Source organism: Macrobrachium rosenbergii, chromosome 55 (assembly GCF_040412425.1).
Source record: "Macrobrachium rosenbergii isolate ZJJX-2024 chromosome 55, ASM4041242v1, whole genome shotgun sequence".
Classification (NCBI taxonomy): domain Eukaryota; kingdom Metazoa; phylum Arthropoda; class Malacostraca; order Decapoda; family Palaemonidae; genus Macrobrachium; species Macrobrachium rosenbergii.
Window position 1 is genome coordinate 73,554,936 of NC_089795.1, and position 14,747 is coordinate 73,569,682.

The following is a 14,747-nucleotide window of genomic DNA, read 5'->3' on the forward strand; positions in this document are numbered from 1 at the left end:
ATTACAAGTAAATACTGAACTGATGAAAATGTCTCGACCTATGTGCAAAAGAAATCAACTTTTATAAATTGACAAATTTTGAAGCAAAGGATTTGGTGGTTTCTGACTAAATGGAGTTAACATGTGTTTGCTGTGAATGTTTCTCACCAACAAAGTGGTGTTTAACAAGTTTGGTTCCCAATCCTGAGTTGCAAATTTCAATATCTACCAAAGCCCAAGTTTATATAAGAAAGATATCATCAATAACTATATATATTTAACCATTTAAAATAACTATAGTTTAACTATCAGAAAATATGGGAACTATGACTGCTCCTGTTTGGTTTGATTTCCTTACCATCTCGATTTCTTCCTCCTCCATATCACTCACTTCCTTTTCTTCTTTCTTGATCTCTTCTTTCTTGACTTCTTCTTTTACACTTGATCTTGTCTTAACTTCTACACTTTCAACTTTTTCTTCTTTTACACTTGACCTTGTCTTCACTTCAGTGGATTCAACTTTAACAGCTGCTCTAGTTTTGGCTTCTGATCGTGGTGTCCTTGGTTCTCGCTTCTCCTTTGGGGTTGCAGGCTCACTAGGGACCTCTTTTGTGCTGGAAGCCGATTCACGATTACGGTCCTTGCTTGTAGATGGCTCACGAGACTTCTCCCGGGGTTTATCTTTACCTGCCACTGGCTCCCGTGACCTCTCTCTAGTAACAGCAGGTTCTCGTGACTTTTCCCTGGTAAGAAGAGGTTCACATGAGCGTTCCCTAACTTTGGGTAGGCTCTCTTTCTGGAGACTTGTTTACTTCTTGCTTAACTGACCTGAAAGATGTAACAAAAAACTAGAAACTTAATACAGATATTTAACAAAAGAGAAGGAGATCATGGACTGCATCTGACTTTACAGTGTGAAGGCCCATAAAAAACTGTTTTTTCAGAATGTGATTACAGTATATAGTTCTGTACCAAATTTCAACTTAACCTTTTGAGACTACGACACTGGTAAAAAATGACACAAATATTCAGATGTTGGGTAAGTGAGATGATGTCTAGAGGCTACTGGGGATCTCCACAAAAGTAGGGGCTATTTAAAAAGAATTGTCATGAAGCCATTTCTATGCAGGCAAACATTTGCCCGTTTTCCCTAGTCATCCAACACACAATAAATGATTAAATGTAAACAAAATATATATCGATGGAAAGGAAACTGATCACACACTTTTCTGGTACACAAAGTATGTACAGTATATAGTTAGTTTCTTCTGTAATATTTGAGTAAAATTTCTGTTCTTGGCTAACATCAGCTCGACAATTTTATTTTTCTTCTTTTTCGAATGAGACCAAAACAGCTTTAAAGTGAAAACATTTACAGCAACAATAAAGGAAAATTATTGATAAGTTGCTAGGCAGTAAGCCAGAACAGTGCATAATCTACTATAGACATACTTTGGCACAATCTTTATATTCTCTGAGTTAACAGGATATCCATACATCTCCAATGAAAAAAAGACAATTTAACAGTTAAGTATTTGAAACTATAACATCTCAAAATAACACATTCTAGATTATTTGTTCTTCTAAATATACAACCTTCAACTCTTTTCAATGGACTGCATTTGGGGAAAGCAGATCAAGACAATGGGAAAGAACCCCATCCCAATCTGTAGCATCTATAGTTTGAAAGATGCCAAAATCAACAAACAGTCAAGGTACAGTTACAAAGAAACTGCTGGCAAATGGACCCAAGCAGATCTTGGTGTGAACCAGCCAAAGCAGTGCCTGGACCTGAATGACTGTCCTGTCACAAAACTAATGTACTCCCGAGTCCTGATGGATGGATATCTAGTATTGCGCAACATTCTTTATATTCATCAAAACCATGAAGTTCCTACCTCTGATATGCCACAACAGAATGTGTGGGGTCCATCCTGAACAGTCTGACAAATTCATTCAGTAGCACGAGGTTGATATCAGGTTTTCACCTCACAGTAGCCTTTTCCACCAGGCTCCTTTCTCCAGCATTGCCCATATTTATGCAGGCAGTTTAAGAATCTAGATGATCCTGAAGAATAAGCTTGAAACAGGATCAGTCTGAGAGAATGGGGAGGGCATCAGTCTTTAACAGTAGACTATAACCATCCCAGAGGAAACATACTACCCAGAGCTCTGCCTAATGTCAATGCCACACTAAATGGTGTGATAGGGATCCCCCAAACTCTTGGTAGAGGGGGAGGAGGATTACCAGCTTCAACACTCTCCTCTATTTTTCTTCCCCCCTCTCTAATTTCCAGTCCAGGGCCTGAGAGGAAGACTCCTGACTTTTTCCTAAAGACAACCTAATCGGGCTTTGGAAAGGATTTAGCACCTAAAAGCTAGACTGCAGTAGCTTTCACTGATCCTAAAGGAATTTTGAAAGAAACTGCATGGTGGATACTGGTACCATAAGCATCAGTTCTCCAGGTCTCTATCATAAAGAGCAAGAAGGTACCAAGACTGACCGGTTTTAAAGTGCAAGATCAAGAACAGACTATGAACACTGTCACTTCTCTAAACACAGCCAACAAGTTTGCAGACTGGTGTCAGAGGAAGATCAATGTCCAAGCTGTCACCAAAAAACTCACCTTGTCCTCATCAGAGGATACCAGAGAAGATAGAGTCCATAATCGCACTGAGCTATAGGTCTAATTGGAATGACACTCGAAACAAAGCCACGAAGGCAGACTTGGCTCCTGCTTCAGCAGTCAAGAAAGAAATTCCTTCTGTATGAAGCCATTCTATGCAAAAATTGTTCCTAAGTCTGAAGACTAACAGGTCCACCTATAGGGAGAAAATCTTACCATCCTAAGGAGAGTAATGTCTGCTATTGTGTCAAAGAGGTGGAGGAAGCATCTCACATAAGCAACTTGAGGTAAAGGAGTCCTCCAATCCATAAATCAGAATCGACAACTGCGAAGCCCCTTCAGCAAACTCCAAGGAATGCTCAATGACAGACACAAGAATTCCTGGTAACCTAATGAAAGTGCCTCGCCAACTTCAACTGAATCAGTTCTGCACACAAAGGACCCTTGAGTCTAGCAGACTAGCTACTAAATCCAATACAGACTGAAGAGAAGACTCTGCTGGAACTGAGAGTAAAGATGTTGCAGCCTGACTTTGCACCTGCTCTAACGATCACAATGAATCTCTGAAGTGAGCCCCAAATATAGTCACTGTCCAAAGACATGAAAGGCGACCAACCTATCACCTTCAATACCTTCAAGCCTCAAGCTGGAAGCCCCTAGCTGGTTCCTCTATGCAACTGATGCACATCCTTCTTTAAAAATATTCATGCCCTGTGCAATATGTTGATTATTCTTTTGAGCAGGAGGATCACAGGGCATCACCTTTCTTCCCACATTCATGACCATGATCAGAAACTATCATACCAAAGTCATCAACCACTCAAACTAAGAAATACTTATGTAAACTTCAATAGCAGCAATGCTGAAGAATAACAGAAATTTAACAAAATACTTACTTAGTACTTTTATTGTCTTCCTTTTCCTTCTTCTTCTCAGGTTCTTTCTTCTCTGTTTCTTTTTTCTCTGCCTCTTTCTTTTCAGGTTCTTTTCTTTCAACCTCTTTCTTAACTTCTTTTTTACTACTTTCTTCCTTTTCTTTCTTCACTTCTGGTTTCTTTGTATCTTTTTCCTCTTCTTCTTCTTTCTTTTCTGTCTCATCTTCCGTTGAGTCGCAACTGTCATTTTCTTTCTTCTTCAGTGTTCTGGGTGTTCGATCACAGTCACGTATCAAACTTCGGCCAGATCTGTGCCGAGTGCGAGATCCTCGAGGATTGCTGACCATTGTACATCCAAGTTTTCTATAAAAGTCCTCAAAACTTTGCAAATACCTGTGAATACCAGAAAAACAGAGCAGCAACTCCATTAGTTCATACTTTGTAACTATTTCAACATGTCACAGTACATATGCTGGACACTGATTCACATACAACATCAGAAGACCAAATTTACATAAAAACGTGCCCATCCAAGAATTTACATCACTAACCAAATTTTCAGTAAACTGTGTATCTTGTATTACTTGATGTAACCTACTGATCTCCTTTTCACATGAAAGAAATTTTCAAAACAGAAAATGATACTGAAAGGCAAGCAATGTAATACCAGAGAAGCAATGTAATACCAGAGATCAAGCCACATAAAAGTAGATAAAGCAAATATGTGAAAATCTCCAATATTTTCCTAAAACACATCACAAAAATTTCTCAACAGCATCACAAAATAAAAGCAAATTAAAGCACTTACTTTTTATAAGCATTTTTGATGTGGTTTGGGGCCTGTGACCCCAACGTTTGCAGCTGCATCTTAGTGGAAACATTCTTCCAAGTGTTTTGGTTCATTACACGATTAAAACCACCTAATTTCTGTACAACCTGCAAATTAAATTTTATATTCTGTAAAGATTCAAGACCTATTTTCAACATTTTTGAACCATCTAAAGAATCCTCAAACTATGAAAACAAGCTATTAGGACTGTATGACTGAAGCAGTAAACTAAATTAACCCAGCAATTAAATATAAAATATGAAATGGTATACAAACCTTAAAAAGTTTATATAAGTCTAGGTCTTTATTGCCCACTGTAGGTCCAGTGTTTATTGGTGTCCCACATTCTTCCATAAACTTATAGAGTTGAGCAACAAAATGATCCTTCTCTTCTCTTGGCTCATCATCTGAACTCTGAAATATTTTGATTCACTTATCACAAATCTTATCATTCCAACAGGACATCTAAAATGAGAAAGAAAATTCAGTACAAAAAACAGATCGTCTGTAATCATGTAAGTAAATACTGAAGAAAAAAATAAAGAACACTTACATCAGAGTCTGATCCATCCCTATCTGAATCTTCATCTGAAACATCCATCCCAAATAACAAGTCTCTGTCCCAGTGTGGAGGCAGTTCATCGTTTGTCATAAAAAGCAAAGCTTTTTCCACAGCTGTCTTGAGAGCACTTTGTGAAACCTTATTCCCAACCTCACGGCTAAATGGAGAAGCTTCTTTCTTGGGTACAGTGTAACTGTGGAGAGATTGGGGCAATCAAAACTAAAATATTCACTAATTTTCTAAACAAGCACTTTCTTAATACACTACAAACCAAATCACAATCCACACTTACATCCTTCCACATCATCATCAAAATACAGCTACAAAAACCAGCAAATGCACAGGACATCCAAAACATCATAAAAGCAAATAATGAAAATAAGAAATATTTAAAACAATCTGATCTCAGAAATAATCAACTACAGTTCAAAAGGCCCCTACATATTTATTGCTTAATTTTCAAACTACCTTACAAATGCATACTACCATCCCAAGAAAATAACTTTCTTTGCCAGTATAAAAGAGACCCCTTCAAGATTTGTGGTCATGCAAAAGTTAACCATAGTGTCTGATAATTGTAAATGATGTCATAAGTAAATGTTCTGCTACCTTTGAACTCATCCTTGACTTTTTGTTTATCTCCATTTCTGAACATAGTAAAAGTGTTTAGCTTCAAAAGGACACCATAACCAGTATCAAAGATATAAAATAAATTTATAGAAAGCAAAAAAAAGAAATAAAATATTGTTGAGTCTACAAGAAGTCAGTTGGATTTGCCACAGACACGTTACAGGACCATCCAGAATATGAATGGGTTACCAAGTTAACTTCCAACTTTATTTGCACGGTAAAAACTCCATAGAAATGAACAATTTATTAATGAAAAGATAGAGCATCCTGGAAATTACACAGATAACCCTTCAAATTCATTTGTACCACCAGAAAAATACGTAGCAAAACTTACCAAGTCAGCTATCAGGGTGAGTGGTATCTAATGCAAAAACCACTAATATGTGACACTTCATCATTCATTAAACAATTGTGACTAAAAACATTATACTTCTCAATATGAAACTTCATAATAGTAAATCACACAACAGATTAGCTAACTGATAAGGATTAACAAAGGTATTGAAATCTTATCTAGCATCATAACCAATAGCATTCTGTGATAGCTAAAAAATACTTTAAGGTGATAAGATAGATATTTTATCATTAGAATCCCTAAAATAGGCAATATCAACTAGAATACATTTAGCTCTCTTAAAAATAGCACCCTGAATATAATAATGACATCAATTTAAAAAAGTCTTTAATCTAACAGATCCTTATCATAAGGCACCTCAATAATATCAGTTCTGTTCCTTTAGCCTCTTTCACAATTAAGATCATTAACTGTTGAAAATTGTTAATCACAAGGAAAAAAAAATACCTGTGGACACAATATACTTACTATCTTCCATCTTGAAATGATCGAACTAAATAGTCCTTCTTGGTTTCAATCTTGACAGAATCTTGAGCAGTAGGAGCAACAACCAGGCCAGGGAACCAGTTATCTTTCATTTTCTTTTTGTCCCCCAACTCTACACAAACTACCTTCCCAATATCAGCTTCCCATTCTTCCCGCCTAGAACGATGTCTTTTGTGCACATTGTCTTCTTCCTCCTCTCCTGAATCATCACCATCTCTGTATAAAAATAATATTACTACTCTAAAGTACTGCCACAAGACTATAATCAAATTTCTACTATGTTATTATATGTCATGATAGCATATTTTTTCTCATAAATTAAAAGTTGGACAGCTAAAGAGAAATACACCAAAGGGAACGATATAAGTAAAAGGTAGAGAGCAATGCAGCTGGGAGTAGAAGGGACTCTGCAAAGAACTTTCAGTGCCATAAAGCAGTACCACATCATGGGGAGCATAATCGTTAAGTAAATGAACTTTTAAATAACATAGCTAACTTACGGATTTTGTCTTGATCTTCGGCCCCGTCTGTTTCCCCCAACAGGTGTTCCAAAATGCTCTGGATGTGTCAATGGAAGCTGATCCAAGGTTTCACTTTCTGCAAAATGTCTTCCACTTTTCAAACAAAGGGAGGTCCTTCTTAATGTTGTTATGTCCCCATCATCAAAAACTGAAACATTTGAATGAGGTAAAATCATACTAAAAAGAATGACAGCAATTTGAAGTTCCAGAAGAAAAAAGTCATATAACCCTTCTTAGAACAGTAAAGTTAATAAGAGTAAGGTTGTAAGGTTAGCTATAGAAATGTAACCAAATCACTGGGATAAAATTCTTGACTCTCACAAGTATGGCCTAAAGGGTTTGTTCTTATAAAATTTAATGTACTGAATTTTCTCTAATACAATAAGAGCTTTGTAAAATTGACATTTTCATAATAAAATTAAGTTTCATATATACTTACCAAGTGACTACATAGCAATAGATTTTAACTCGCACGGTGGCTTAAATTTAAAATTTGTGGTAGTGCTTCAATCGTTTAGTGTAGGTGACTAGCGCCGCCCACTAACGGGAATACCAGGAATTTAGCAGACAACCTCATTCTGTTTGTGCCTTATGTCCATCAGAGGGGAGGTGGGTTGGTCCTGATTCTGTAATTACTTGGTAAGTATATAAAAAAATTAATTTTTTTATGAAAATAGCATTCTTATTTAAGTAACTTACCAAGCAATTACATAGCTGAATCACATATTTACAGGAAGTGGGATATGTGGACATATTCTATTCCAAAACATCAAGGCATGTAATGACTTAGAAATAGAAAATCTGCTAGCATTCAAACATTGCATGCCGTTTCCTTATCTGGTAAGAGAGCTACTGCAAGTGAATACTGCCTCTGGTTGGTGCTCATTAAACATGTAGTGGCGTGGCGATTGAGCCGTGGGTCACCTCTACTTACCTGGGAGCCTTGCAGCAGAGGATAGGCCTGATCGCTGGCAAAGCATACACAAGTGCCCTTGCCCTGGGCGCAGTACCAATATAAAAAACAACAGACAATGCTGTCACCTTCACTGAAAACACCACAACCCATCCACTGAGACTGGTGGGTACTTCAGGTACATTGTGCCCGCTAGCTCCTGAAAATTCAACACCTTACTTCAAGGCAACAAGAAAGTAAGAGGAAGAAGAGAGATTCCTATGCTTCCGACCCCAAAACTATGCCAGCCACTGAATTCGTTCAGAGGTCTGGTTAAACAAATCATTTATAACTAACTGATAATGGACCCAGGTACTGCAATTTTCACACACTGCTTCAACTTCTTTCAAATAGTGAGACGCAAAGATCAGTTCACACTTCCAGTAGGCCGACTGCAGAATGTAAGGGAGGGACATATTGTGCCTGAAAGGTAATGAGGTAGAGACTGCCCTGACATCATGAGCTTTCACTTTAAAAGTAGGCAAAATATCCTCTTGAATCTGAGAGTGTGCCTCATAAATTAAGTCTTTCACAAAGAAGGACATTGTATTCATAGTCAAGAGGGTGAGGAGGGGTTCTTGACAGAGCGCCAGAGTTACTGGATGGTCCTCTTATCTTCTCAGTCCTGCTCAGGTAATATCTAAAAGCCCTAGCAGGACAAAGAACTCTCTCTTCTTCCTCAGAGCCAAGCAGTCTCTCAAGTTCTTAATGGAGAAAGAATGGGGCTGGGGGTTGGATGGGTCCTCGTTGTTGGCTAAAAATCCAAGGGTAAAGTAGCAAACTGCATCTCAATGTGAAGAAACCTACCCTTTTATCGATGGCTTGGGTCTCACTATGTTAGCAATAGCCAAGGTCATAAGGAAGAGTCTTCTGGGTAAGGTTTCTCCAAGAGAAATGTAGGGGTTCAAAAGAGGGACCTGTCAGCCATTTCGACACCACGTCCAGGTTCCAGGAGATCAGATCTTCCTTCCTTTCCTTAGGCATATCAAAGAACTTGATGAGGTCGCTGAGATCTGGGATTTTGATGCAAGATTCCAGGCCCTTGTAAACACTGATCTGCAATTTGGAGGATCAAAGATGTCTCAAAAAGAAGGAAATCTGGGGTCACAGATGTCTCAGAAGAAGAGACCAGTGTCTGAGACACCAGCTTTGAAAAAATCACCCACTTAGCCTGGTAGATGTGGCTAGAAAATCGACGCCTGCATCTTGCAATATAGCTTCCGGACAGTCTGAAGCCTGTCAAGTCAAGAGTAGACAAACCTTTGGTATCTCTTGAAGTGAGGTTGTCTGAGTAGACAAGGTTTTTGGGGAAGGAGTCTGGAAGGAGTCTTGGAAAGTCCACCCACAACCGTAGAAGGTCCTGGAACCATTCTTTCATGGGCCAGAACACGGCTATGAGTCATCGTAATGTTGCGATGAGCCCAAGACTTGTTTAGCATTTCCCTGACCATGTTGAAGGGAGGAAAGTTGTAGAAGTCCAAGTAGGAACAATCTTGCAGCATGGCATCTGTTGCCCATGCTAGAGGGTCCGGGGCCAGAGAACAAAAGAGAGGAAGGCGATGGTTCCTTGAGGAGGCAACAGGTCCAATGTCGGCCTGCCCCATAGTTTCACAGATTCTGACAGACCAGGGAATCCAAGGTCCACTCAGTTGGAAAGACCTGCTTTCGACAGCTCAGTTTGTCCGCCAGAACATTTGGTTTGCCCTGAATAAATCAAGTGACTAGCTCACTCAATTTTGATCTGCCCACAGTAGAAGGTCTCTCATTGTCTGGCAGAGAGAAAATGAGTGAGTGCGCCTCGTTTTCGTATGTATGTTAGGGCTGTGGTATTGTCTGAATGGACTACCACAGCCTTGTGAACTAGGGTTGAGAAGCACTGAAGCCCTAAGTGAATTGCTTTCAGCTCTCTGACAATGTGAAGGTTCTGTTCTTCTGGCGACCACATCCCAGAAACTTCCCAATTCCCGAAGAGGACTCCTCAATCTAGAACTGAGGAGTCTGAATAGAAGTCTAGGTCTGGGCTAAGAGGATGAAGGGCTTTCCTTCCAAAAGTCTCCGTTCGGACCGCCACCACTGCCAGTCCGGCTTGATCTCTGGGTTTATGAGAAACGCGTAGGTGTCCGGCTGTGTTTCCTTGTCCCAGTTGGCCTTGAGGTAGAATTGCAAAACTCTATGAAGTTTACCCAACTAGATGAATGTCTTGATGGACAACAGAGTCCCCAGTAGGCTCATCCACTGATGGGCCAAGCAAGACGAAAGGGTTAGAGACTTGTGGACCGTCTGAAGGCAGCTGGCGATTCTCTGGGCAGACGGAAAAGCCAAAAAAATCCAAGAGTTGAGACTCATCCCCATAGAGGATCTCTTGCGACGGGTCAACTGGGACTTCTGAAGCTTGAAGATAATTCCCAGTTCCTGAGTGAGATGTTCAAGTCCTTCATGCACTTTTCCCTCAAAGGGGATCAAAGAAGCCAGTCATCCAGATATAGACTGATGTTTATGCCTATTAAATGAAGTCATTTCTAGAGGAGTGAGGACTCGAGTGGACACTTAAGGTGCCTTTGAGAGGCCAAAGAAAAGAGCCCGAAACTGGAAGATTTTTGTTGGCCTGGAACAAGCTTGGGAATACTGACATGGGCCCTGAGAGCACTCTGGATGGATGGGGAGGAAATGCAGGAGTTTAAAGGTTATCATCCAATCACCCTGGTGAATGGATGAAAGGACTGATCTCCATCTTGAACTTCGTCTTCCAGATGAAGAGATTGAGGGTGCTTACACTGAGGACTGGTCTCCAAACCCTGATGATTTGGGGACCACAAGCAGACAGAAGCCCTCTGACTTGATGTCCTTGACTTCTATGGCTCTCTTTCAAAGGAGAGAGGAGACCCCCTCCAAAAGGGCCGAATGTTTTTCCGAGACTTGAGTAGGCCGTCAAAATAACGGGAGAAGGGACTATGGGAGGGGGGGCTCTCCATGAACCGAATGGAGTAGCCCCCCGCCCGACAGAAACTTGACAATCCGCTGTTCTGTCCCTCTGATACTCCACCTCTCCAAAGCTCAAGAAGTCTGGCTCCCACTTGGGCACAGAGAACGTCTTCCTCATTTCTTGGGCAAGGACTTCAGCTTCTCTTGATAGCTATGGCAGAAAACCAAACCTGGACTGGACTTGGACTTGGACTTACCCCCACGAAAGGGGTGTTGCTAGAGAGTAGAGACTGTCTTAGGAACAAACGTGGACGAATCCTTGGGGCGTTTGGAAGAATGAGCCAGATGATCCAAAGTCGATTCTTTGGAGGTCTGACTTCTTGGTCTCACTGACTCCTTTAGTGGAAAGGAAGCACCATAAATCTCTTTTCTTAAAAACCCCCAAAAGAGAAAAGAGCAGCAAGTTCAAGATGGCCATCCCTGATAGTCTTGTCTGCATGAGAAAGGACTCCTAGACAGTCCGAGGCAAAGTCTCCAACTAAATCATTGCAATCCCCAATCCTATTGGCTGGTGCTCCCACGTCCAGTCCAAGAAACCGAAACTTCAAACACCTCGAAGAGGTCTTTGACAAGGTGACTGGTGCCCCATCGACGAAAACGCCGGCGTTGAAGAATATTTCGGTGGCGTAAGAAAGATACCTACAGATTTATGCCAGGGGAAAGTAAAGGAGCCGTACCTGTTCTAGCAGAAAGCCAATCTCAATCTCATTGAGTGCCTTCCTAAAAGACAACAGCGCTTTCATTGTGGGGAGCCCAGGCAAGCCATCTGGATGGCCTCATCGAGTAAGAGACCAGGCTAGCTGAGCCAAAATGGTAAGAAAGCTTGCCAGCAAATATTGAAGGAGAGCTGCATAGGCTAGGAGACCAGCAGTCGGAAGCAGGCACTTGGTGCTCTGAGCAGGAGACTGGTACTGAAGAGTTGGTGTCAGGCACTCAGCAATTGGTGCTGAGCGCTCGTGAGCTGGTGCCAGGTGCTCGGAAAGGCAGGCGCTCGTGAGGAGATGGGCACTTGGATGAAGACAACGGGCACTTGAGAGGGATCGTTGGGCGCTTGGGAGCTAAATACTGGCGCCCAACAGCAGGATGCTTAAGAGAGAAAAACTCTGGAACATCCCATGGGCAGCTGGAAAGGTTGAGGGCTGTGACCCGGCCTTAAACCGCCACTGGGCAGTGGAGCCTTCAGCACAGCGTGCTCTTCAGAGACCAGCAAATCAGAAAGCGCTTGCAGCTCTTCCAGTCTGGGCCAGAGTCCTGAAAGTCGGATGAAAACTGGTGCACATCCAAGATGCCTTTCCAGAGGATGTTTGTCAAAACTTAGGATTTGTGTGCAACAGGTTTGACTGAGGGGGCAACTAACCGTGGGCAAACCCCACCAGACTACCTTGGGCTTCTGGCATGTCTTCTCCCAGGTTCAGGGGAGCAGGACAGAGACCTTTGTCTAGGAGAACCGGCGGGATGAGAAGCCACCTCCTCCATTTGCATAACACGGTCTCCTGTCAAGACGCCTTTCCAGTGGCTGTCTGCCAATGCTGTACCTGGGAATGCGCAACAGGTTCGACTGAGGGGGCAGCTACCCGTGGGCCAACTCCACCGGCCTCCACTAGGCTTCCGGTATATCTTCTTCCAGGTTTACTGGAGCAGGACAGTGACCTTTGTCTAAGAGAACCAGCAGGATGAGTAGTCTCCTCTTCCACTTTACTGTATTCACCACTAGGTTAAATTTTTGTTAAACCCAGACTCGAGACTGGCAATGGCAAGGTTCGGAAGCAAGGGAGTCAGGTGCAGGAGTAGGTGGATTAAAAGTATGAGTGCTAATAGCAGGAGAAAAAGCAGGAATGGGGGAAGGAATAGCATGGTTATCTTCTAACCTAGGCTTAAGAATAGATTTTAGGCTAAGAGAAGCACGTTTCTCAGTGCTAAAGGCCACATTCTTCTTCCTATCACTTACTTGTCTAGGTAAGATTTATGTACTTTCCACTAATACTCATCTGGTGCCAGGTGCTTGAGAGCTGGCGTTGGGCTCTTGGGAGCTGGTGCTGGGCGTTCAGGCCAATAATTACATCCAGCACAAGTTCTCTCCTTACTACACTATTGTTCCCTGCACTTACTGCAAATTATATGAGAGTCATATGAAGATTTGATCAATCTGGTTTTGCAACCTTCGCTACATTAGCTAAAACTAGATGAACTTGAATCAGACATAATATTAACAAAAACTAGAAAAACTGATCCTGAAACCTGCCAAGGTAAAAGGTTACTCAAAATAAGCAATACAGTGCTTCACTGAAATCCAGTTATTCAACTGAAAACCAATGAACAAAAGCTGCTGCAAACCCTCAATGCTTACTCGAGAGCCGGCAGAAACAGAGTGAGGTTTTCTGCTAAGTTGTTTCCAGTACTCCTGTTAGTGGGCGGGAGCTTGTCACCTACACTAAACAATTGAAGTGATACCACGATTTTTTAAATAAAAATCTGCCAAGCGAGTTAGAAACTATAGCTATGTAATAACTTGTTAAGTTACTTATATGAAAACTTTAATTTAAAAAATTGAATATTTTGAAGGTCTACCATATTTGCCATTCATTGTTAAATGAAAATATTGTATTTTTACAAAATATTTTATACAATAATGAATCTTGTGTGGCCTTCTCTCAAACAAGGGCTGGGTCATGAGGGAGTGCCTAAGTAGCTGTGTATCCAAGAGTACGCCCATATCTTGCTCCTAGAATGTCTTTTACTTACAAAAGGGACTTTGAACTCCTGTGAACACCATCCCAAATGCACTTTCCCTAATCTGTCAACATTTTCTTCTTTGTCAAGAGACATGCAAAATCCCCAGCATTTCTAACATGCAATTAACTAGAATGATCGTTAAATCAATTGACTGAATCTCACAAATCAACCAACATATTTTCATATATTGTATAAGCCCATTTCCAGAGATTTCCTAATCTGCTGTTTTTTCACAGCAATTATAAAAGTACTGTAATTTACATTCTTGTCCACTTAACTGATATTTTATTAAAGAATCAGCAACAAATTAATATTCCTTTGTTTTTCAATAAGGTTAGTAGAAAAACTTCCATTCCTACATCACTAATGTCATTCACAACTTTAATGACCAAAGGCCACAAAAGATCCCAAAACAATCACAGAATAAAATCATCAAAATTTTAAAATGAGATTAATTTCCCATTTGAAGTAAAAAATCATAGCCATTTTAAATTTTTTACATGCTCATTTATTTTGCAGGTTTTTGGATCAGCATAGGATATCTCAGTGACCCACAGGTACTTCAGTATTTCACGTTTTATGGTAAAGCACCACAAGTGCATCATAGCTATCGGGTCTGCTTGCCACGTAAAATAAGTCTTCGGGCCAGCCCTAGGAGAGCTGTTAATCAGCTCAGTGGTCTGGTTAAACTAAGGTATACTTAACTTTTTTTTTTGGTGTTGGCACAGTTTCTAAGTTAATCTGCTATTTACACAACAGAGTATTTCTTTATTTTGACACCAAAAATTATACAAATTGGAACACACATGCTGCGTATTCTGTACACACAAGAAATGTGCTGCCACTTTGAGTGACAGTTTATTTAAAGGTATTTGCTGCCACTGAATGTGACAGTTCTTTTAAAGGCATTTAAGTCTTAAGATCAATACAGTTTGAGCTGCCAAATAAAATGCATTATTCTCCTGTTTTACCACAAGTTGTCATCTTTCTATACAGAATTGTTTCCTCCAGACATTTATCTAATACAAAACAGATTTAAACAGCATCTACTTACCCACTGTGTACTGACTGCAGTCTTGTATCTTATTCACTATGGCATCAACATACTGATTCTTATCTGGATGACTGGCCTTTACTTGGGCACCAATTTTCAATACCCCTTTCACCTGGTCATCTGACACAACAGCTGATCCCAACCCAAGTTTAAAAGTTACCT

General features: G+C 40.6%; 1 protein-coding gene across 1 annotated transcript in view; it reads right to left on the bottom strand.

Moving 5' to 3' along the window:
* Positions 1-14,747, bottom strand: part of LOC136835410 (AT-rich interactive domain-containing protein 4B-like) — a 71,670-nt gene that overhangs the window by 44,261 nt on the left and 12,662 nt on the right. The window contains 9 exon segments of the mRNA XM_067098905.1: positions 338-754; positions 756-807; positions 3,503-3,874; positions 4,290-4,417; positions 4,587-4,724; positions 4,864-5,065; positions 6,326-6,559; positions 6,844-7,012; positions 14,586-14,745. Coding sequence (XP_066955006.1) covers positions 338-754; positions 756-807; positions 3,503-3,874; positions 4,290-4,417; positions 4,587-4,724; positions 4,864-5,065; positions 6,326-6,559; positions 6,844-7,012; positions 14,586-14,745 — 1,872 coding nt within the window.